Source organism: Tenebrio molitor, chromosome 9, assembly GCF_963966145.1.
Source record: "Tenebrio molitor chromosome 9, icTenMoli1.1, whole genome shotgun sequence".
NCBI lineage: Eukaryota > Metazoa > Arthropoda > Insecta > Coleoptera > Tenebrionidae > Tenebrio > Tenebrio molitor.
Window position 1 is genome coordinate 19,165,951 of NC_091054.1, and position 23,082 is coordinate 19,189,032.

Genomic DNA, 23,082 nt, shown 5'->3' on the forward strand with positions numbered 1-23,082 from the left:
TTCCCGCCTTTTTTCTTATATTTATTAAATTTCTAAAGCGTAATTTTTTTTATTTTTAAAAATTATTTTATATTCATTATTCTTAAAATAAGTGATAATATATTGAACAGCGTGTATTAAGTTAAAATTCCACAAATTACGATATTTTAGCGTAACGACAATCATAAGTAAGGTTAGAATCTAGACCGTTTCAGGTTGATTTGGTTGTTTATGTTGTAATCAATCAAAAATGGTAAAAAGCGATACTCGAGTCAACTTACCTTGGTAATATTTTACAGAAATCCTTTCACATCAAAATATTTTGAATAATATTTTAATAGGGTTGAGAAGTACCGTCCTAGCAGCCTAGAAGACCTCGTATCCCATGAAGACATAATAAAGACAAGTACGTTCACCGCCGCACATTTTTCGCTTTTCAAAATACATATTTCCTTTTAGTTAGTAAATTTATCAGAGATGATCAAGTTCCTCATTTGCTGTTTTATGGTCCCCCTGGTACTGGAAAAACGAGCACAATTCTGGCGTGCGCGCGTCAACTGTACACACCATCCCAGTTTTCGTCAATGGTAAACCAAACAAATTCTTACTAAAAGTCGTAACAAATTCTTCAGGTTTTAGAATTGAATGCATCTGATGATCGAGGTATCGGCATTGTGAGGGGTCAGATCCTAACTTTCGCCAGCACCAGAACCATATTTAAGTCGGGGTTCAAGCTGATAATACTGGATGAGGCTGACGCCATGACCATGGACGCGCAAAACGCCTTAAGAAGAAGTAAGTGAGGTTATGTCGTTTTGTTTGTATCAAAGTTGCTATTGGCACCCCAATTTCTAATTAATATTAATGAGTGTTGAGTGAGGTGTTAGTTTTTCGTGTGTGGACGAGTTTCCTACTACAATTGGGTAATTATGAAACAATTTACTTTTGTTACGGCTTTTATTCTTATTTTTCTACATTAAACAAGTATGCAACACGCTTGGGTCTGTGATGACGTGCAGAATAAGTGAATTATTGATTTATTTATCACCGCCCAATTCTCCTTGGTAATTAAGTAAACTGTACAAGTCCAGTGTTTCAGGGAAGGCTCTAGATTTCTCATCAGAAGTACAAGTCTTATCAGCATGGCAGGAATCTGGAATAATTCATCTTAAAATGTTGAATTTTTGACAATTTTAGTTTCGTGGAGTACCTTGACTGCAGCAGATCCCGTCGAAAGCGCACCGGCCGGTGTTTTTCCTGCAGGGGGCGCTGCCCGCGATGCAGGGCTCCCGCTCATGGAAGAATCCCTCCCTTTGGCACCTGAGCGTCTCGGGTGTCCCCAAAAGACAGCCGAAGGGGCCGCAACAGATGCTGGGACCGAAACATTGTCCGCTTTGTCCTGGTCCGCAGCTTACACACTGCAAGAACAATTTTCATTTTTTCCAACAAGCCAACGTGTCCTTACCGGTTTGACGGAGGTTTCTGCCAAGCCGAACTTGCTCCTCTTGCCGCCTCGGGGACAGTTCGTGATGAGACATCCGGAAACTAAAGATTCGATGAAAGCTAACAAAACAATAGAAACGACGAGTTTAGACATTGTGGCGGTTGTCGGTGCACTGATGTTGCCAGGTTGGGGCCGTAGTTTTATACCCGACTTGTTGAATGTTGAGGCCCACGTGTATGCGTGTGCCGGCTTTGTTGCAAGATGCACTCCGAATTTTAACCAGCACTCAAAAGATTTCGGTTTTATTATGGTAATTGTTGCCTTTTTCCAGATGTGAGTGTGGTGTATTTATTTCTCCATGAAAATTTATTTGTTGTGTTGAAATGAATAGTTGATGAGGTGGCATAATAATGTCTGATTCTGAAGAGGAGAGCGTCGGCAAGCAGTTGAAAATTGTTTTTATCGGGGAGGCCAGTGTGGGGAAGGTTCGTATTAGTTTGTTTGGTGGGAGGCAGAGGGCGCTGTGCGATGAGTGAGATGCCATAAGTGAGATCGGTTTGGTTGCAGACGAGCATAATTAGAAGATTTTGTTACGATGAGTTCACCAGACAATACAATCAGACTGTTGGCGCCGATTTTTACATTCGGAGACTTCTTCTGCCCCCACGACAAGAGATCACAGTCAGAATCACCGATGTTGGAGGTTTGGAGTTTCGTGGACATATGTTAAGCAATTATCTTTTCAATTCAAATGTACGTTCACGTTTTCATTAATTGAAACACAATCGGAATTTGATTGCGTTCAACAATTTAAATGTTCGGTTGCAAAATTTAACACTTCTGTATAACATGTTATTGGTTACTTTATCATTCTACTCCTTGTTTATTAATATCACAAATCATGGAAATATGTATATACAGGCTGATTCACGTAGCCCGTTCATTAGAAACTTTCTGATTTCCCCAAATCATATTAATATGAAAATTGGTACTGGTACTCCAAGTTCAAATGAAATATTTTCAAAATGGTGGCACTTCCGGAAATACTGGAAATCGACGCCATCTTTATTTTTTTAAATGGAAAGGCCTCATTTTGACTTCACATTTCGATTATACGTTAAATTTTGAGTTTAGAACATCTTTTTGTCAACACTTATCTGTCATCTTTTTTGCAAAAAAGCGAGGTTGCAGGGCTTCATTAACAAATTTATAACTTTTGAACAATCGGAAATAAGTAATTGATTTTTTTTAGTTGAATTTATAAAGACCTGGCCGATCTTTTCCGCCATTAGTGATTTTTTTTTATGTTTCATACGCCTGCTGAAATTTTTCAAAATTGCTAATCAAAAAATGTTAAAAACTTCATTTTTTTAAATAGCAACCACCATTTCTGACACCAGATATAAATGTAAAATTTAATTCTAAGCCTACTTTTATTAACATTGTGTATGCCTACTCCCAGCCGTTTTGGCGTAATTTCAATTTTTGAGTAAAATATTCTTTTTTTTAATCAAACAATTGTTTTATTTGAATTTTTATTCAAAAATCAGATCCAATAAACAGTAGATAACAACCAAATAATAAAAAATAAGCAAATTAACAAACAAATATTTTCAATGAAATCATTTACATTAAATTATTTTTTTGTTAATTTGCTTATTTTTTATTGTTTTGTTGTTATCTAATATTTATTGCAATGCTATTTTTGAATAAAAATTCAAATAAAACAATTGCTTATAAAAAAGAGTATTTTAATCAAAAAATTGAAATTACGCCTAAATGGCTGCAAATAGACATACATAATGTTAATAAAGATGGCCTTAAAATTTAATTTTACATTTATACCTAGTATCAGAACCGGTAGTTCCCATTTAAAAAAATGAAGTTTTCGACATTTTTTGATTATCAATTTTAAAAAATTGCAATAGGTGTATAAAACATAAAAAAAATGTCATTGGTAGCGCAAAAAAGCGGCCAAATCTTTGGCAAGTCGGTAAAGTAAAAATAAATTATTTATTTCTGATGGTTCAGGAATTATACATTTTTTAATGAAGCCCTGCAACCTCACTTTTTTGCAAAAAAGATGTAATAGGTCAAAAACGATGACAGATAAGTATTGACAAAAAGACGTAATAAACTCAAAAGTTAACGTAGAATCGAAATATGAAGTCAAAATGGGTCCTTTCTATTTAAAAAAACAAAGATAGCATCGATTTCCGGTATTTCTGGAAGTGCCGCCATTTTGAAAATATTTCATTTAAACTTGGAGTAGTCGATTATAGTCAACTACCAATTTTCATGTCAATATGATTTTGGGAAATCAAAAAGTTTCTAATGAACGGGCTACGTGAATCAGCCTGTATTTATCTGTCCACTGCCTAGCGTAAATTTTCCAAAAATTGTGTGGTCCAAGTTCAGTGGAAATCTAATTGAGAACAAACACTGTCAAAGTGTCAAATATCGAAATATCAGGAACGTGAAATGCGTGGTAAAATGATATTTTCGTATTATTTTTGTAGATTTCTTTTTCTTTTAATCCGTGGCTTTAAAAACTGCTTTCATTTGAACCCTGTTATCATTTAAAAAAATTTATTTGCCACCCCCTTGCGCTATCATTAAGTGGAACTAAAAATATATGCTAAAAGATCACAATTGATTTCTCCTGGCATTTTTACCAAAAATCAACATATAACAACGATATAATTTTAAAGAAAGAAGTGTTGGTTTTAATTTACCACCTAGACTCGATTTTTTTACCACGAAATGCTTTTGTTGTAGCAAAAAAATAAAGAGAAATGTAGTTCTGAAAGTAAATCAAGACTAGCGCCAATTCAGTTAGAACCTCATTTTATCTTTGACATTTAAAAAATTGACAGTTTATTTAAAAAAAATCAAGAATGTACTTTGCTCGTAACTATAGAAACAAAACGGAGACAAACGAAACTCGACAAATAAACAACGCCATTACTATTTGGGAGTGTTGTGTAGATTTTTTCAAAAGAAATGTGTTTAAATCGAGTAAATGGAGCCATCAAATAGTAATTCCCAGTTTTCTGAGGACTCAAATGATGAAATTGACAAAACAGGGGAAGGTATAACGCTTCGAAATGCTAGGAGTAAGGAGGCTTTTGTATGGAAGCAGTTTCGTGAATTTTGTGTGCAATTTGCAATTTCTTTGATAATTAAATTTCCCGATTTTTTATTTTTCGTATTACTTCGTTAAGAAGTAGGTAATGTCCAAAAATCATGCACGGTGGGGATTTCGGAAAATCATCACGTCGAGAAAATTTTCTGTGAAACCAAGTTTTGTTTGGCGGAAAAGTCAAAAATGCTCAAATCTGATTGGTCCTAATGTATACATACCGGGTGTTATGGAAGTCCGCGTAATAAATTTAATCACCTATAGAACTCTTTAAAATAAACATTTTCGTGTTAGTTTCCCGAGATACATAACATGAAAAGTGGTATATAACTAAATATACAGATGTTCCCATAAAAGAAGTCCATAGCTCCCTTATTTATCGGAGGATTTTAACTCTCTAGACACCAAATTAAATGGTTGTGAATAGATGTCCTACTACGTATAGCCAGTGCCAGTAAAGTAAAGGTGGCACAGGTATAGCCCCAAGGGCTTCAAGGCTAAACTGTCAAAATATTTTTTTTCTAATGGGAACACATACTTTTTTTTAGTAATTTTGATAGAGATTTTTATTCTGAAAACAACAATGTATCACAAGTATAACCTCACATTAAAAAAAATAACACTAACTTTTTAAACAAATGACGAGCACCAAGCGAGAAGCTATCAAAATGCATTGCGTTACACTATAACAACCAAATTAAGTTACCTGGAAAAACAAATGAGCACAGTTTGAGCATAGGCGATAATAGCGGTTTTTTTTTGTAGTTTTGGTATGCAAGTGTCTGTGTGTTATACATTGTTGTTTTCAGAATAAAATTCGCTATCAGAATTACTAAAAAAAAGTATGTGTTCCCATTTGAAAAAAATATTTTGACAGTTTAGCCTTGAAACGCTTAGGGCTATACGTGAATTTATTAGGTTCTTTTGTAGCCTATTCAGCATTTAATTTGGTGTTTAAATAATTAAAATCCTCCGATAAATAACTAATTTTAATCGGGTAATTTTTTTTCGTGCTTCGTTATCAATGGATGTGTAAACACATGAACGAGTATGAATTTTAGGGTTCAAATTATGTTTATCCACAATTACCTTATAATTGAAGTTTTATCCACACTTATGAACCGTATAAAGTAACACTTTATCCACTAGTGGAATAATGAAATCACTTTATTCCACTAGTGGAATAATGAAAAAATACAATCTTAAATCAATTTTCACCAACTTGCACAGCGTTTTGTACAAATGGAGTCGATAAACAATCAAAAATAAATAGCGACTATTCAACACCTCCCATGTTTTTTAGTTAATTTCAATGATTTTTGAGATGACATCCGCTGTCAGAGTGTAATGTCAAATCATTTTTTGATGACATGAGATGAAATTTTGGCGATTCTGATTTTTAAAAGATTTGGAAGCTTCAGGGACGTCGTTTCAAACAATTAAATTTTGTACGCAACTCGTTTCTGGGTAAATTGGACTTTTCTAACTGCCCTCGAGGCCTTAAAACCCTCGCTACGCTCGTGTTTTAATCTTGGCCCTCGGGCATTTAGAAAAACCCAATTTACACAGAAACTCGTTGCATAAATAACTATTATTCACAATCACATTTTAAAACGACTTTTATCCACTCTTATGAACCGTATAAACTAGCATTTTATCCACTAGTGGAATAAAGTACTACGAACAAATAAACAACAAATAACCTTAGCAACCAGCACCTCGAGTTCTGAGTTTCACTGAGTTTCAGAAGAGACATTCTTTGTGATAATTTAAAACGTTATATTGCATTCGTGTTTTAGTCATGCACAAGCGGTTAAACATTCTTGCGTGGATAAAATGCTATCTAAAACACTTACAGTCACAATAAATAACTATTCCTTTGAAAGTCACTAAGTCACTATACCGGGTGTAGAATGGATTTTGGTACAGTCGCGGCCGTTGAAATCTCAGACAGGAAAGATTTAAACCCTCTGTATAAGTTCCGAAATTTGATTAGCGTAAACAGGATATTCATCAAGGATTATAAAGTCAGTGTCAGTTTTTGACATATTAGGTCAGAATAGAGCGTAACTATTGAAATGCTGCAATTACCTGATTTGCAAAAATTTATTAGACTGAGGGACGGTGTGAGTATAAGAGTCATTGCGAAAGAAATTAATGTGGAAAATGTTTGAGTGACATTTTGAGAAACGTCACTTTCAATACCATTTACAAAAGCAAAAGTTTGGCGTTGTCAAAGTGTCTGAGTTTTCAACGGCCGCGACTGTACTACATAGGCAATTCTCGGATATTGGCTCCCTTAATTATTTTAGAACAAAGCCTTAAATACAAAAGTTGTAGAGTTTTAAAAATGGTTCCCAATTCTTATTTGTTTTTTAACATCTTCCAGAAGTACACAATAATGAAAAAAAGAATAAAGAATTTGTCAAAATAGCAATAGCTGGGAAGTGTAACCGAGGTGACAACCAAAGATGACAATGTATTCTTCAATTGGCTTTTTCAAATTTCTATTTTGCTATTTGTTTTTTCTTTTCTCTTCTATTTTACATTTCTCATTTCTTCTCATTGTGTCGTGTTTGTTACCTATTCTTTTTACTTTAGATTTCATCTGACTCTTTTAATGGGCTCTCGCCTGTTGAGTCAGTCATTAATAATAATAATAATAATAATGTATGATATTTGACATGTCAAACTTGGAACTGGTCGCTCCGAATAGAATATCGGAAATGTTGCTTGCATGTCTCTAAAAGACAATCCGGAGTAATACCATTTTACGAAGTTAACTTTTTCTTTGTTAAAAGAGTTCAAACTCGTTACGTTTGTCAAAAAATGAACTTATTGTTTTTTGCCTAACAGAACCAGATGGTGTTATAAAATAATTAGAAAAGGATTTAGGTACATTTTTTTTACTCTGCAACTTTTGTATTTAAGGTTTTGTTGAAAAATACTTAGGGGAGCTAATATCAGGATTTTCACAGCTAATATCAGAGGATTTTCACTATTACATGTAAAGTGCCTATGTACCAAAATCCAGTCTACACCCTGTATATCTTACTCTTACGAAGAAACAGCGCCATCTACGTTAAATACTGAATTGTTAATTAAATCTTCTCTTATTTTTTTTTTTACATTTTTGCAATGTGTTTGAAGCCTTTTATAATTATATCCGGTTAACAAAGCTTTTGCTATTCCTCATATCCAGAGTTTATTTTTTAAATTTAACTTAACGTTACATTAAAAAATCATGCCAAGTTTACGAATAGTGTCGAATAATAACAATTTTTTTTTAGTTAATTGTTCTGGTTTATGACATTACAAATTCCGTAAGCTTCGACTGCCTCGCCATGTGGATAGAGGCCGTCAGACGAATAATGGACAATCCCCCAATCTGTGCCATAATCGGAAACAAATGTAACCGAACAACACAAAACGAAAACATTTCTTACTGTAAATCAATTTCAGGTGATTTAGAACATCAGAGAGCGGTTCGCTTAGACAAAACAAAACATTTCGTCCAAGACTACAGATTATATAACTTTTTGATATCGGCAAAGACGGGAGAAGCTGTTTGTATTCTTGTCTTAAGCGTAACAGTCAAAATACGACGATAAATTTCCAGGTCAATTCTAGCTTGATGGACTTGATTGCGAAACACTTCGGTATACCTCTTACTCGCATCGAAAAAGAACATCAAGAGTCTATTGTCCGAGCTGAACTAATTCCAGAACAAGTTCGACCGCCGGCTGTTCCCTCCTCGAACTCTTCAGTGTGTTGTTTGCAATAGAATCTTCCACTTTTTACATATCTTAATAAAACGTTAAATAAAGAAATGCATCTCAAAGCTGTGTCATTCCAAACACCCCGACCCAGTTTTAGTTTTTATTTTCCTTTTATTTACATTTCTTTTAGTCATCGAGAAGTACACCGAAAACGTCAGATTTTGCATAATCTGCAACTACTTGAGCAAAATCATTCCGGCCCTCCAGTCCCGCTGTACGAGGTTCAGATTCGGACCACTCTCCTCCGAGCAAATTCTTCCCCGTTTGAATTACGTGATCGACGAGGAAAAGTAATCCTTCATGTTGGTCGTTTCCAGTTGTAATTTGATTTTTCAAGGGTTGAGGTGACCGAAGATGGTAAACAAGCCCTGCTGACCTTGGCTAACGGGGACATGCGGAAGGTCCTGAATGTGCTGCAGAGCACTTGGTTGGCGTACAAGAACGTCACCGAGGATAACGTGTATACTTGCGTAGGACACCCTTTGAAAAATGACATAGAAAGTATCGTGAAATGGCTGCTGAGTGAAAATTTCCAAGTCGCCTACAAGAGTGAGTAGCGTTGCAGCTGAAGTAGCAACAGTTTCAGATTTTTCTTCCAGACATCAAAGAATTGAAAGTGATCAAGGGGTTGGCGCTGAACGATATAATCACAGAAGTGCACCGATACGTCCACAGGAGTGAGTCTTACGGTGTGTGTCGGAGTGAAATGACAAACTTTGTTTGGTTTCAGTTGAATTTCCTTTTGAAATCATGATTGCGTTACTAAATCAAATGGCTGAAATCGAGTATCGCTTGGTCAACGGAGCCAACGAGAATATCCAACTCACCGCCCTCATCGCGGCTTTCCATAAAGTCAAAGAAACAACTCCACCTGAAGAATCTCAATAAATGTGTTCAGTAAAATGAGATTTGTTTTTAGTGGGGTCTAGAAATAACGAGAGACAGATAATGAACTATTTTATGTCTTAACATTATTAACAGTCTATAACGAGGAAAGTCAACAACGTTTAATTCAACCTATAATTAATTTTGTGGAGAATCTTAAGTTACCTGAGACTTACAACTTAGTCTTATAATACAATAAATAAAGTGCGCTTGAAACGTGTTAACAATTACTTATCCGAAGAAGTTAACCAGATTGTTGAATCCGCTAGTTATCGACGACATGAACCCAGGTTGTTGGGGCTTGATGGACGGCCGGTGGTACAGAGGGGGCTGCTGTTGCGGCCGATAAAAGTTCCCGTCCTTCCTCTACAACAAATCGATTGTAACACGAGATTCTTCCACTTCCGGCACAAAGAAAACAAATTTACATGTGTTAGTCTTGTGGGAAAGTAAAATCTACATCCGAAGGGGGTGCCACCTCCGGGGATAACATTGTGATCGGCGGTGAAGTGACTGGCCTTTTAAAACTTTGCCCGGGCTGAAATTCAGTATGTACAAAATGTGCGCCGCCACCTCCCAACTCGTTCGCATTCATCAAATACAAATAGATTGGCTCGTACAGTCTTAATCTGTGGATCATGACCTGCTGTATTTAGAACCGGCCTGTTCATTTCATTAAAAATGCATTATAAAAATGTTTCCAAGAATCGAGAAAGGCAATTTCCGCCGATGAGGGCGCCACAAAACGGGCGCTTCACGCTTAAATAATGATCAATGCGCAATAGAACAACGAACAATAAGGAAAAGATTCACCAAATGAGCAAACAACAAAGAGTTATTTGACTTCAAATTCAAAATGTCATTTGAATTATGAACAAGAAAAATTCTCGGTGACAAAAACTTAAGATGAATAATATCCCTAAAAAGCGCTCGTACAGTAGTGCTCTGCGGGGATCACTCAAACTAGGCTTTTGAACAAGCCGGTTATAATACAGGAGGTGTTGCTGTGGATTGATTGACGCACGACCTGCTGTATAACAACCGGCCTGTTCATTTCATTAAAAAAGCATTGCGAAAATGTTTCCGAGAAAGAGCCAATTTTCGCCGATGAGGGCGCCACAGTACGGGCGCTTCTAAAGAATAAAAATGCGGAAAAATATGTTTAGACATGATTTTAGAGTTAAGATTGAGTACAGTAAGTTCATATTTTCTTTCTAAAACAATACTGAATACAATTGTATTTTTGATTTTAAATTCGAATGTCATTTGAACGAGAAAAACTCTCGGTGACAAAAACTTAAGATGAATAAAACATCCCCAAAAAGCGCCCGTACACTAGGGCTCTGCGGGGATCACTCAAATTACACTTTTGAACAGGCCGGTTATAATACAGCAGGTCGTGGATTGACGTGCAGTTCTTGATGGCACCAATGCACTGACCTCTCTGGCTCTCTGTTATAGAGTTCAGTGCACCAATGACAGGTTATTGTGCGTAACAGTGCTACTGCCCAACAGCGCGCGCTGCTACGACTTGCTACACTCGGCTCAACTTAATATAAAGAGACGTTGTTTAATCAATTTCTTTATGCATATATGGAACAGAAACTAAAAGCCTTTGCCCGACGAGAACGACCAATCTGTTTGCATTTAATCGAGGTCCTCGAGAAAACTTGACACGTACCTTGGCAGCGTGCAACGTCACATTTACCAATGTCGGGTGTTGGTCCACCACCATGACGTCGACTTCTCTGGGCACGTAACCGTCGGCGTAAACTTCCAGTTTGTACATTCCCGGCATCAGAATCCTCCAGAACTCTCCGTACTTGGTCGATTGGAAGCCCACGTCTCTGGACTTCATCTTGAGGGAAGCCTTCTCAACAGGATTACCGTGCTCGTCCATGACGAAACCGTGAATGCCCCGGTGTGCTTCGGCGAGGAATTTGATCAAAGACTGAAATTAATTTGTCACGGGAAGGTTGCACAGTTTAGAGGGTTCGTACCATGCGGTTGTCCTCCCAATACTTGGGGAGTTCGTGGGCGGGAGGATATTTACAGCAAGAGACTTCCAGAGTGACTTCCATGCAACCGTACCAGACGTAATTGAAGTCTTGCATGCCGCCGGTCAAAGGATACCACTCAGCCCCATTCGTTATACCCTGAAAGCGTCTAGTGGAGATACAAACGTAAACAAACAAAAAAAGTCGTACCCTCCTGAATCCTTTCTGCGAGGACCTGCACGCCACTCCTCGACTCATCTTCGCGTGGTTGGTCGAGTAGGTCAGCGCCAGGTGCTTGAAGACGTCGTCGTCGGGCGTCAACGACGGGGAAGATGCGTAACTCTGAAACACTTTCCATTCGTTATTAGTCGACTGGAGCCGACCGGGCCGCCTCACGTTGACAACTTACGAGAGCACAACGCTGAGGACCTGCACAATCCTTGCAGCACAAACAACTAGTGTAATAATAGAGCAGGACGATTTTGAAGAGAGTAGAGATCGACTTACGTGAGTTGGGGGTGTTGTCGAAGGGATAGCTCGCGACCAGAGCGCCCCCGTGCAGGCTTCCCGACAGGACGAACTGTATTTTCGAGACCCACTCCTTGACGGCGTCGGTCTCGGGTTGGGTGCGCTTGTTGTTCTGTTTGAAGTAGTCGGGGAAGTTGCGGTTGAGGTCGAAGCCGCGCGCGTTGTAGCGACCCTGACCGCCGTCACAGGCGCCCTCTTTGGCCACTTCGAAGCCGTCGGGGTTCATGGAAGGCATTATGTGGATCCTGGTGTTATCCATCAGCCAGCGGATGTAAGGGTCGCTGTGGTAGTTGGTCACGAGGTGCTACAAATACAAGACGGAAACGAAAATAGTTCGGAGCTCTAGGTCATCCAGTAGAGCCACTACTTACGTGAATTAGGTGAAGCATCAGTTCTCTGCTGACGGCTTCGTTGCCGTGCATGTTAGCAACATACTTAACATCAGGCTTGCCGATCATGTGTTCGTATGGTGAAGCCGAAACCACCATCACCCACAGATCTCTTCCTGAAATGTATTAACGACAAAAAATAGAATGAACGGAAATGCTTGACTGTTAACTGATGAAGAGCACTGCTCGAATACTTCTCTGAATGGGAGGATTAACGATAATTCTCTCATTCAAAATGTGGTGTATATTTCAAGCACCATTGACACATCCAATCAGAGTGTAGTATGCGACAGCACGTATTTCTACAAATATACAAAAACAAGAATAGCTACTTTTGTGTTACAAACCTTGTACTGATTTCCCAATTGAGTAGAGGGCCGTGAGCGAAGGGTACTTTGAGGTTGTCGCCCTCAAAAACCTTGTCATTTGGTCGTAATTATGATAGTCGAAGGCGATATTGTAGGGTTCGCTTTGTTCGGCGAGATTGTAGGGCGCCGGTGCCACTTGATAATTCCTTTGTTCGAGGGGGGCATTACCGACGGAGATTCTCGACATTAATTTGGCCTCGTTCGGTTTATCTTCAGGTGCCGGGAGCTCGCCTTGGGACGACGCCCGCGCCAGCAGCTGCACGGCCAGGATCCACACTATTGACTTCATATTTTTGTGCTGCAAAATAAATACAACGTTGAAAGTAACAGCTGAAGAATAAGAGCGAGTGGTGTCGTTGTAATGAACTGTGGTGATATTAATTGGGGGGGAAAATTGGGCGTTTAGTGGTGTCGTTTGGCAAGAAAGAAAAGTGTTTGACTGTGAAGTGTTGTAGTGAGGAATAAATGAGACGGTTTTACACTTTTGTCGACAGAAAACTATTGTTACATTCTTCGAAGAGAAAAATGAAAAGCCTATACTGGCAAGGTCTGCCAAAATAAGAACTTTAAGGATTTGTGACGATTATGACAAAAAATGTATGGAAGATAAAAATGAGAAAATTATAGTAGAATTAAAATTTTGTTCGGAATCGTATTGTAATATGCACATTCCTAACCTTATACGAGGGCGGAAAGTTAACCATTCCTTTTTATCTTTACTTCCCTCTTTTGGTCAGTAATAGGCCAGTTTTTCCAGTGGCGTACTTACTGAAAGTCGAAAAACAGTAGAAATGAAACTGCTTCAAATTAATTGTTGATTTGCTAAAAATATAATGATTCCGAATAAAATAGCATACAAACCTCGGTGGGAATGTGTTTCATTCCTGTCTCGAGCATTAGTTAACCTCGGCTACGCCTTGGTAAACTATCTTAGCTCTCGACAGGAATGAAACACTTCCCACCTCGGTATGTAATCTACTATTACGAGTCTCGAGCATTAGTTAACCTCGGCTACGCCTTGGTAAACTATCTTAGCTCTCGACAGGAATGAAACACTTCCCACCTCGGTATGTAATCTACTATTACGAAAAGCACAAAAAAGAAAATCGGTTCACTACTCTGTAACGCTCTACATATTTTTTTTAAATGAATAAATATGTATAACTATGGTTTTTTCGTTGTTTTTTTAAATAAAATTATTGTAAGTAAGCACGTAGTGAATATTTATTTAATGCAAGTCCCAATCAAAATCTACCTTTATCAAAAGAAGAGGGCATTTGGAAAAGGAAAATAGGAGTATAATAGTAGTTTATTTAACGAGTTCGCCTGTAATTTGGGCTTTTTTGGCATGAGTGGGCCAGTTTAAAACTCGAGTGAAACGAGAGTTTTAAAGGTCCACGAGTGCCAAAAAAAGCCCAAATTATACAAGAACGAGTTGAATACAACGTTTTTTTGTTCGACGAGTCCCCCAAAGGCTCCAAATTGCTGAAAATCTTTAAAATTAGCTTGACGTTTCGTTTTGACAAGTTGTCAATTTTATCAAAATCCGTTCACATAGGAGAAAATTCTCAAATTCTGACAGTGTCGAACAAAAAAATAAATTTTTAAACTGTCAGCTAGAATAGTGTAAAAAAAATCACAATAAAGCTTGAACTACATCGAATTGTTCAGAACTGACAGAAATTTGATGCTTTTTATGCTCCCAATATTACACCATCTTTTAAAAGACCAAAATGCAAAAATATTTAGGTATATCATAATATCATAATTTTGCGCCGACATTTCAACCTTTGCTAAAAACTGCAAATTAAAATTTTATCTTTTTCAACACTGAAAAAGATAAAATTTTTATTAGTGACACCACTATCTGAACTTTGTTAGAATTTCTAGAAAACATTTATATTTTTTCTGTAATCTATAAGTCACCTGAAACTGGAGTATAATCCTTTTCAATGAAATTGGCGTAAGAGTAGGCCATGACCATGTAAACAGCGCTGTAGATATGAAAGGTATTTTACACAAAAAGTAACTATACAGGCTGATTCACGTAGCCCGTTCATTAGAAACTTTTTGATTTCCCAAAATCATATTAATATGAAAATTGGTAGTTGACTCTAACCGACTACTCCAAGTTCAAATGAAATATTTTCAAAATGGCGGCACTTCCGGAAATACCGGAAATCGATGCCATCTTTGTTTTTTTAAATGGAAAGGCCCCATTTTGACTTCACATTTCGATTCTACGTTAACTTTTGAGTTTAGTACGTCTTTTTGTCAATAATTATCTGTCATCGTTTTTGAACTATGTCATCTTTTTTGCAAAAAAGTGAGGTTGCAGGGCTTCATTAAAAAATTTATAATTCGTGAACCATCAGAAATAAATAATTTATTTTTATTTTACTGACTTGCCAAATATTTGGCCGCTTTTTTGCGCTACCAACGACATTTTTTTAATGTTTCATACGCCTACTGCAATTTTTTAAAATTGATAATCAAAAAATATCGAAAACTTCATTTTTTTAAATAGCAACTACCATTTCTGATACTAGATATAAATGTAAAATTAAATTTTAAGGTCACTTTTATTAACATTATGTATACCTATTTGCAGCCGTTTAGGCGTAATTTCAATTTTTTGAATAAAATATTATTTTTTATAATCAATTGTTTTATTTGAATTTTTATTCAAAAATAGCATTGCAAAAAATATTAGATAACAACAAAACAATAAAAAATAAGCAAATTAAAAAAAAATTTAATGTACACAAATGAATTCATTGAAAATATTTTTTTGTTAATTTGCTTATTTTTTATTATTTCGTTGTTATTTACTGTTTATTGCATGTGATTTTTGAATAAAAATTCAAATAAAACAATTGTTTGATAAAAAAAAAACAATATTTTACTCAAAAAATCGAAATTACGCCAAAACGGCTGAGAATAGGCATACACAATGTTAATAAAAGTAGGCTTAGAATTAAATTTTACATTTATATCTAGTGTCACAAATGGTGGTTCGCATTTAAAAAAATGAAGTGTTTGACATTTTTTGATTAGCAACTTTGAAAAATTTCAGTAGGCTTATGAAACATTAAAAAAATTTCATTAATGGCGGAAAAGATCGGCCAGGTCTTTAGGAATTCAACTAAAAAAAAATTATTATTTATTTCAGATGGTTCAAGAGTTATAAATTTGTTAATGAAGCCCTGCAACCTCGCTTTTTTGCAAAAAAGTTGACATAGGTCAAAAACAATGACAGATAAGTGTTGACAAAAAGACGCTCTAAACTCAAAATTTAACGTAGAATCGAAATGTGATGTCAAAATGAGGCCTTTCCATTTAAAAAAATAAAGATGGCGTCGATTTCCGCTATTTCCGGAAGTGCCACCATTTTGAAAATATTTCATTTGAACTTGGCGTAATCGATTATAGTCAACTACCAATTTTCATCTTAATATGATTTGGGGAAATCAGAAAGTTTCTAATGAACGGGCTACGTGAATCAGCCTGTATAGATCTGCCAGTTTTGTCCTGATTTGATTTTTTATACGAAATTTTGTGTTCTACACTAGAAGTTTTACTTACCTCCTGTACGATTTCTATCGAGCGATCAAATTAATTTGTAATCGAGTTATCCATGAATCTGAAAACGTATGTCGTTACTTGAACTCCACGCTCTAATATATAGCCCGAAACACAGGTTAGCTCTTGACAGTTGACATTTCGTGTAAACTATTGCAATGGGGGTTCAAGTTACAACGAATTTAATTGTATACCCAGGATTAGGAATATTAGGATATACCTAACAAAAACCAAATCAATTTTAAAAGAGTCTTTAAAATGACGTAACTTTAGATCTCACAATTAAGCATATCAATCGCAAAAGACATACGAATTCAAATCACTGGATGAGGATGACTCGATTACAAATTAATTAGATCGATATTTGGAAGCGACTTAAATTAATATTTTTTTCTATAACAATGGAACTTTTTAACAAAGCTCTGTTTCTATCACAACAGAAAATTTTCGCCCTTACCCATAGACGGGTATACACTTTGATGGTTAATTTATTCCAAATTTTAAATCAATTTGTATTGCTTTTTCGTAAAAATGTTATAGAGAAAAGTTCCATGATTTGGCGCGTTCTTCCATTGATTAAAATTAACACACGTATTTCAGAAACATCCTGTATGTACAATGTAGAATGAGAATTTGGAAAAATACAAATAAAATTACGACGAATTTAATAGAAGTACAAATTCCACGATAGATCTAGTCAACAAGGTTTTTTGTCCGTTTCCTATAATAATTGTTTTATTTGGATTTGCATTAATAACATTTTTTTTTAAATTTAACTCTATGGCCGAGATAATAATAAGTGAGTTAAACATCAACAAAAGACTTTAGGCTCATATTGAAATAATTAGAAAAAAAGTTACCCCATCTATTTGCTTTATAAATTTTTATTTCATACTGTCCGGTAGGTGTTCGATTGCATCATCAATTTGAGTCCGGTAGGTGAGTTATAACAGTATCAGAGCCGGAAAGTGTCACTAAGCAACACCTACCGGACTGTTTTATTTTTATCCATCAAATCTGACACTGAAAAGTGAAAAAGTCAAAAAATATTCAATCTAAAAAAAACAATAGCAACGGCCGTTGCCACAGGAAAAAGGTGATGCTATTTTCACAGAATAATGTGATTTTTTAATTTTTGAAATAAAATTATGATGCACAAGAGACTTCCAGTATGAAATAAAATACATTACGATATACATCCAGTAGTACTTGTAACAGGTACTCGTTTAGACATTCTTAACTCTGCTCCTAACGTCGCCTCGTCCATAATGTCTACCTCGTACTGTTACAAGTAACCTACCGGACTTATAACGTAAATTACTATTATGGTCCATATTTTAACAGAATTGTCCAAGAAGTCTACTTTACACTCGAGCAGATTGTCTTTTCGTTCTCCATAACATTTCCGTTTCATAATACTGCTGTTAAAAAATTCGGTGGATGCGAAATGGTACTTTGACAGAGACAGAATACAAACCGCAACCTGAGTGGAAAAGAATGCCCTGAAATTCACAAAATGTTTGTCATTTATTTTTATACAGGGTGATGAAAAAAAAGTGCCCACGACTGAAACTTAAATGTCCTTTTCTGTCGAAGTATTGTGAAAATCAACACAAAAATGGTCTAAAAACATACTTTTAAAAATTAAACAGCTTTCCTAACAGTACAAATTGGCAATATTACACTTTTTTTCTAAAAAATATTAGATTCACGTACTTCGCCGTATCTAAGAAACCAATGCTAATGACAGATTCTGTCACCTGCATAAAAATAAAGCTGTCATGTGGATATGAAACAAAATTTTAATTTACAATAAATTGAACAAAAAGTTAAATGTTTCAATTAAATCTTATAATAGCTGGTCGAAATTTCTCCCACCAACTTCAATGCACAATGCTGCTCTTCGAACAATGTTCTCTTGAACCCTTTGAAGCATAGGAACATTTATGGTATTAACTGCTGCGTTGATTCTTTCTGTTAATTCCTCTAAGTTAGCAATCGGCGTAGCATATACAAAATTTTGGAGGTGACCCCAGAGGAAGAAATCACAAGGATTAAGGTCAGGTGACCGGGAGGGCCAAGCAATCGCGCCACCTCTACCAATCCATCTATTTGGATTTGGTCTCGTCACACCAATCCCGTACTATCCTACCAAAATGTGGAGGGGCACCACCCATTTGTAGCCACATTTGCCTCAAAATTGCAAGGGGCAAATCTTCAAGCAAAACTTGAAAGTCATTTTGTAAAAATTGTAGAAAATTTTCTGCATTCACTCTGGCAGGTAGCGTAAAAGGTCCTACGAGGTTATTATCAATGACCCCAGCCCACAAATTAATTCCGAAGCGGTGCTGATGTGCACGAGGATGCACAGCGAAAGGATTTTCAGTTGCCCAGATATGATTATTATGTTGATTAAAAATGCCGTCTTGAGAAAAATATGATTCATCTGTCCATAAAATGTTTTGAATAAACCTAGGATCGATTCTGTGACGTCCAAGTAGCCATTCACAAAATTCTACTCTGAGGGGATAATCACCTGGACGAAGAGCTTGCACTTTAACATAGTGATAAGGATGATAATGTTCGTCAGCCAGGATACCTTGTACCGTGCGATAGTCTACGTGAAACTCTCGCGCCAATCCTCGTATACTTCGTCCTGGCGCATTTTCAATTGCTTCCAAAATAGCTTCCTCCAAAGCTGGTGTTCGAACTTCACGAGGCCTTCCACGATTTACATAAAGAGGCATTATTTGGCCGTTTTCTCTTAATCGCTGCATCAATCTTCTTATTACCTTAGCATCTGGATGACGTCGTTGAGGGTACAGTCTTGCATAGTCTCTTGCTGCTTCAGATGCGTTATCATTTGATGCACCCAAGCAGAGTAACATGTCTACATATTCGTTAAAATTGTATGCCATTTTTTCAGACTTTTTGGAAAATTGACAGGTTAAATTTGACAAAACCATTAATATTAAAAATTGAATTATTGTTGCTATCGTTTTCAAAAATTACATGTTTCTGTATCTTAGGAGCTTTGCAATGTTGTAACATTGACGAATTTTATTTGGACCCAAGAAATGGCACTCTAACATCTTTAATGACGTTGGTTCCGATAGACTTTTTGCATTTTTTACTTAAGAACATTATCAACTCGACCAAAATCTAGACTTCAACAATAAAAATTATTAGTAAACGGTTAATCATATAGATTTTCTATTGTCTAAAAAGGAAATCTTATATCTTGGCGAAGAGTGGACAAATTTAATTTTGGATTTCGAATTCGTGTTTAGTTAAAAATACTTTATAACGTGCAGGTTAGCACGGGCACTTTTTTTTCATAACCCTGTATAGGATTATTATAAATGGTTGTATGTAGTCGAAGCAGGCCATGCCCATGTTATGACATTTTTGTCGCTGTCACTGTCATTTTTTAGGTGAAAAGTGCGGTGATAAGAATTTTATTTATTTTTTTAAAATTAACAATTGAATCCAAAAATATTGAATTGTTCTGCAGCCAATTCTAAAAATATTGAGTTGATTTGCACCCAATTAACTCCTCTGTGTGAACGGTGTGTAGAACTCACTCATTCATATCATTTTGATTTTTTTTTATATGGAGCGGCAACCATAAATTTTACATTCAGTTTTTACGCCTACTTGGACTACAATCATTTATAATAACCCTGTATAAAGTGCCGTGATGCAATACATTTTCAAAAAATTCAAGATGCTAGTGTGTCATGACTCCACCACCTAGATTTCTAGAAGGTTAATTGAATGCAATATGACAGATTAAAAATACATTCACGTTGTTTTGGCATAATGGGAGGACATGGAAAATTTGCATTTAATTTGGTAGTAAAGCTGTTTCTTGAATTAGGTTATGTTTTTCTAAGTTTGAGGTTATAAATAGCGTCAATGTCTAGTGCACTGTTGTCAGTTTTACTATAGATAGTTTGTAATAGAAGAATACTCAGACATCGCTGGAAATTTCACAACATGTTATGTTCATTTTGATAGATCCGCATGTCAGACACTTTAGTGACGGAAATCAAACAGTGTTTCCAACGTTAAAAAAATAAATCATGGCCTCCTATGGACCTTTACAATTAAGGATGCTCTTTGTCGCACAGTGACGTCACTGCGCAAAGGAATTCTGCGTCCTGTGAGACAACAAAGATGTTGACCGTTAGGTAAAATAACATCGACGAGTTAAACCAATAAGTGTAGCGATCAACTGTTCTCTCACAATGCGCAGATTTCACGCGCATTTTTTCCATCTCTTATAAATGTAAAGGTCCATTATGGCAAAGCCATGGACAAAACAACGTGAACAAAAAAAAAAAGATAACGGACAGTTTTGGAAAACAAAATTTCTGCAAAATTGTGACGTATAGTAAATTCATTTTTGTAATGACGAACTAGTAACTTTTGTCTTGTGAACACACCTTTTTACCGTGAATTTGGGCTTTTAAAAAGTTAGGTTATGGGTCACGTCATTTGCTTCTGCAATTTTGTATTTTTTCATTACGTTTCCATTATCTCTACGAGTAATTTCTTTTTCCGTTGACCGCTTGTTAATTTCAAAATTAATGAATTATTTTGTCCAAAATAGGTATAATGGACCTCATTAATACACCATTTTTCATTAATCAACGATTTTTGCGATTTTGACGTTTTAATGATACATATTTTGATGTATTAACAACCTCGAACATGCATTGTTTGCACTTACCAACACTGCAGCCGGTAGTGCAGCAGGGTTTTCTATATTTTATAGCTCCATAACTGCACAATTGCGAATTCACTTTTTCAAAAGCCGACCTTTTTGGTTATAATTCGCATGTCATATTTTTCAAAGGTAACTAAGTTTTCTTAGCAACCGTGATTTTTACGTGAAATTGAGTGTGATTTGAGTTGACGTCTTCTGACACTCTTTGTGGAAAAGTGAATAGAAAGTGTTGAAAAATTTAAAAATGGTCTACCCTGAGGACAAAAAAAGGATGAAGGTATTTTATAAGGTCTCATCTTCATCGAAAAAGATGAAATTGGTTTTGTTTTGGCTTTAATTTGAAATTTTGTCACAAAAAAAAAAATTTGCGGTTAACGAAAAATTTTTGTAATCAACTCCTTTGTTAATGGGAGATTAATAATCTCAACTATTAAAGGCACTCGCTACACTCGTTCGTGCTTTAAACAGTTTCGATTATTTTATTAATCGCCTCATTAACAAACTAGTTTATTAAATAACTATTATTTTGTTAAAAGCTTTTAAATTGTGCTGCTTCGTCTGCTTGCTTGTTGATGCTCTAATCTTGGCCAGTTGTCCAATTTTTATTTATTTTGTGAAAAAATCTAATAAAAAAAGTTCCAGCTAGTTCGTCAATACAAAAATGAATTTACTATACTTAATGAATTTTAACTTCGAGTTTACATAAATTATTTATTAATGACGAGAACCTACTTTGGAAATGGGAACTAAAAAAACGGCAACAGGACTGCCATAACCTTATTTATTGGAGTTTCGGCAAAACTTCTCTTCACCGTGGCTCGTAGCAGTTAGTTTGGTTGAAACTACGCCGCACGTTTGCAAAAGTTTTATTTTCCATATTTTTTTGTTGATCATATTATATAACATGATTAACATGTAAACAAAATAAAAACAAAAAACTAAGAGAGCATCAATTCATTCATTTAAATTAATGTAATCTTTGTTCCGTAACTTTTAATTCACATTCACCTGAGGTAAACGTTCTGTGTAGTAGAAATGACAAAATAATTTTGAGTTTTGAAATTTACCACCCAAAAAATAACGTTCATAATCAAGACGGTAATCATGATGACAATAAAGTACGGATTACATTTTTTTTTTTCTGAACTGACAGACAATGACGGCCAAAATTTTTTGGCCGGCATAGTACTATGGCGGCCAAAAAATTTTGGCCGTCACTTTCTTGACATTCAAGTAAAGTGTAAATAAACCTTTAGGAATCGTAACCCCACTTTCGATTCTTGTCATTTTGATAATCAATTTAAACTGTTTGAAGCTCAGATATTCCAAAAATCTGACATGAATAAACAAAATTAGAGCAATCGTACATAGATAACCTGAGGGTAAACGTTCTGTGTAGTAGAAATGACAAAATAATTTTGAGTTTTGAAATTTACCACCCAAAAAATAACGTTCATAATCAAGACGGTAATCATGATGACAATAAAGTACGGATTACAATTTTTTTTTTTTTAATTGGCAGACAATGACGGCCAAAATTTTTTGGCCGGCATAGCACTATCGGTGGACATTAAAAGCTGGGACAAGGTGACAGTTGTATAAAGTCAAAAATTACAAAATTTGTATCTGTTAAATTTAGTTTTTGAAAAAAAGGTTATAAAAATTATGACAGGGTGAATGACGTTTATTTGTCAAAACCATCAAGTTAAAGTTCAGTTTGTTTCATATTGAATGATATTGTTTGTTTTCCCAATTAAATATGTAGTTGGTAATTATTCACAGAATCGGTTTTTTGGTGGTCAGAACAGGTAGGTAACAAAAAACATTGAGACTCGACGGGGTAAGAGTTGATTGCAAAGAGTGATGTCAGTGTGACAAATGTTAATATACCAATTTGGGACAAAGCGAAAGTTTGATACACAATGAAAAATTTTTGGATGTCCCAGGTTTTAATGTCCACCGATGGTACTATGGCGGACAATAAATTTAGGCCGGCAAATTTCTGACATTTCAAAAAAGTCAATGCAAGCGACCATTTATTGTCATTATGACTGATGTGTCAGTTTGTCAAACTGAAGGTTTTCAAGCTGTTTGGCGTTTCCTTCACCCTTTTCGTAACTTACAGGTCATGTCATGACGCACTTGCATAACTGATTTGTAGTAGCACTTCTCTCTGGTGCACGCTTCTTTTCCCAATTTTAATTTTGATTATCGCTGTCACGATGACAAGAATGACAAAAATCGAAAATGGGGTTAG

At 35.7% G+C, this 23,082-nt stretch overlaps 4 protein-coding genes across 6 annotated transcripts in view; 2 read left to right on the forward strand and 2 right to left on the reverse strand.

Moving 5' to 3' along the window:
- On the forward strand, positions 1-9,445 carry RfC3 (replication factor C subunit RfC3). Its single transcript, XM_069057398.1, has 8 exons — positions 1-264; positions 321-385; positions 439-566; positions 612-774; positions 8,475-8,634; positions 8,682-8,893; positions 8,944-9,021; positions 9,075-9,445. Exons 1-8 carry the CDS (start codon positions 230-232, stop codon positions 9,230-9,232), a joined length of 999 nt encoding a protein of 332 aa, XP_068913499.1. The 5' UTR covers positions 1-229; the 3' UTR covers positions 9,233-9,445.
- LOC138137831 (ras-related protein Rab-28-like) lies at positions 774-8,406 on the forward strand. Its single transcript, XM_069057407.1, has 6 exons — positions 774-902; positions 1,755-1,908; positions 1,991-2,176; positions 7,856-7,976; positions 8,028-8,131; positions 8,185-8,406. The coding sequence occupies exons 2-6, from the start codon at positions 1,834-1,836 to the stop codon at positions 8,347-8,349; spliced, it is 651 nt and encodes a 216-aa protein (XP_068913508.1). The 5' UTR covers positions 774-902; positions 1,755-1,833; the 3' UTR covers positions 8,350-8,406.
- LOC138137833 (oxytocin-neurophysin 1-like) lies at positions 900-1,761 on the reverse strand. Its single transcript, XM_069057409.1, has 3 exons — positions 1,445-1,761; positions 1,190-1,397; positions 900-1,132 (listed from the first exon to the last, which is right to left on the reverse strand). Exons 1-3 carry the CDS (start codon positions 1,574-1,576, stop codon positions 1,017-1,019), a joined length of 456 nt encoding a protein of 151 aa, XP_068913510.1. The 5' UTR covers positions 1,577-1,761; the 3' UTR covers positions 900-1,016.
- Positions 9,289-23,082, reverse strand: part of LOC138137818 (carboxypeptidase D) — a 19,616-nt gene continuing 5,822 nt past the window's right edge. The window contains exons 1-9 of one of the 3 annotated variants that reach the window (XM_069057386.1): positions 13,189-13,230; positions 12,491-12,809; positions 12,126-12,259; positions 11,734-12,058; positions 11,437-11,576; positions 11,230-11,385; positions 10,911-11,180; positions 9,658-9,767; positions 9,454-9,595 (exon numbers count right to left, since the gene is read on the reverse strand). In XM_069057386.1, coding sequence (XP_068913487.1) covers positions 9,663-9,767; positions 10,911-11,180; positions 11,230-11,385; positions 11,437-11,576; positions 11,734-12,058; positions 12,126-12,259; positions 12,491-12,809; positions 13,189-13,215 — 1,476 coding nt within the window. In that variant the 5' untranslated portion in view covers positions 13,216-13,230 and the 3' untranslated portion in view covers positions 9,454-9,595; positions 9,658-9,662. Of the gene's footprint in view, positions 9,596-9,657; positions 9,768-10,910; positions 11,181-11,229; positions 11,386-11,436; positions 11,577-11,733; positions 12,059-12,125; positions 12,260-12,490; positions 12,810-13,188; positions 13,231-23,082 lie in introns of those variants that run through there. The other 2 variants (XM_069057385.1, XM_069057387.1) reach the window with 2 other exon arrangements.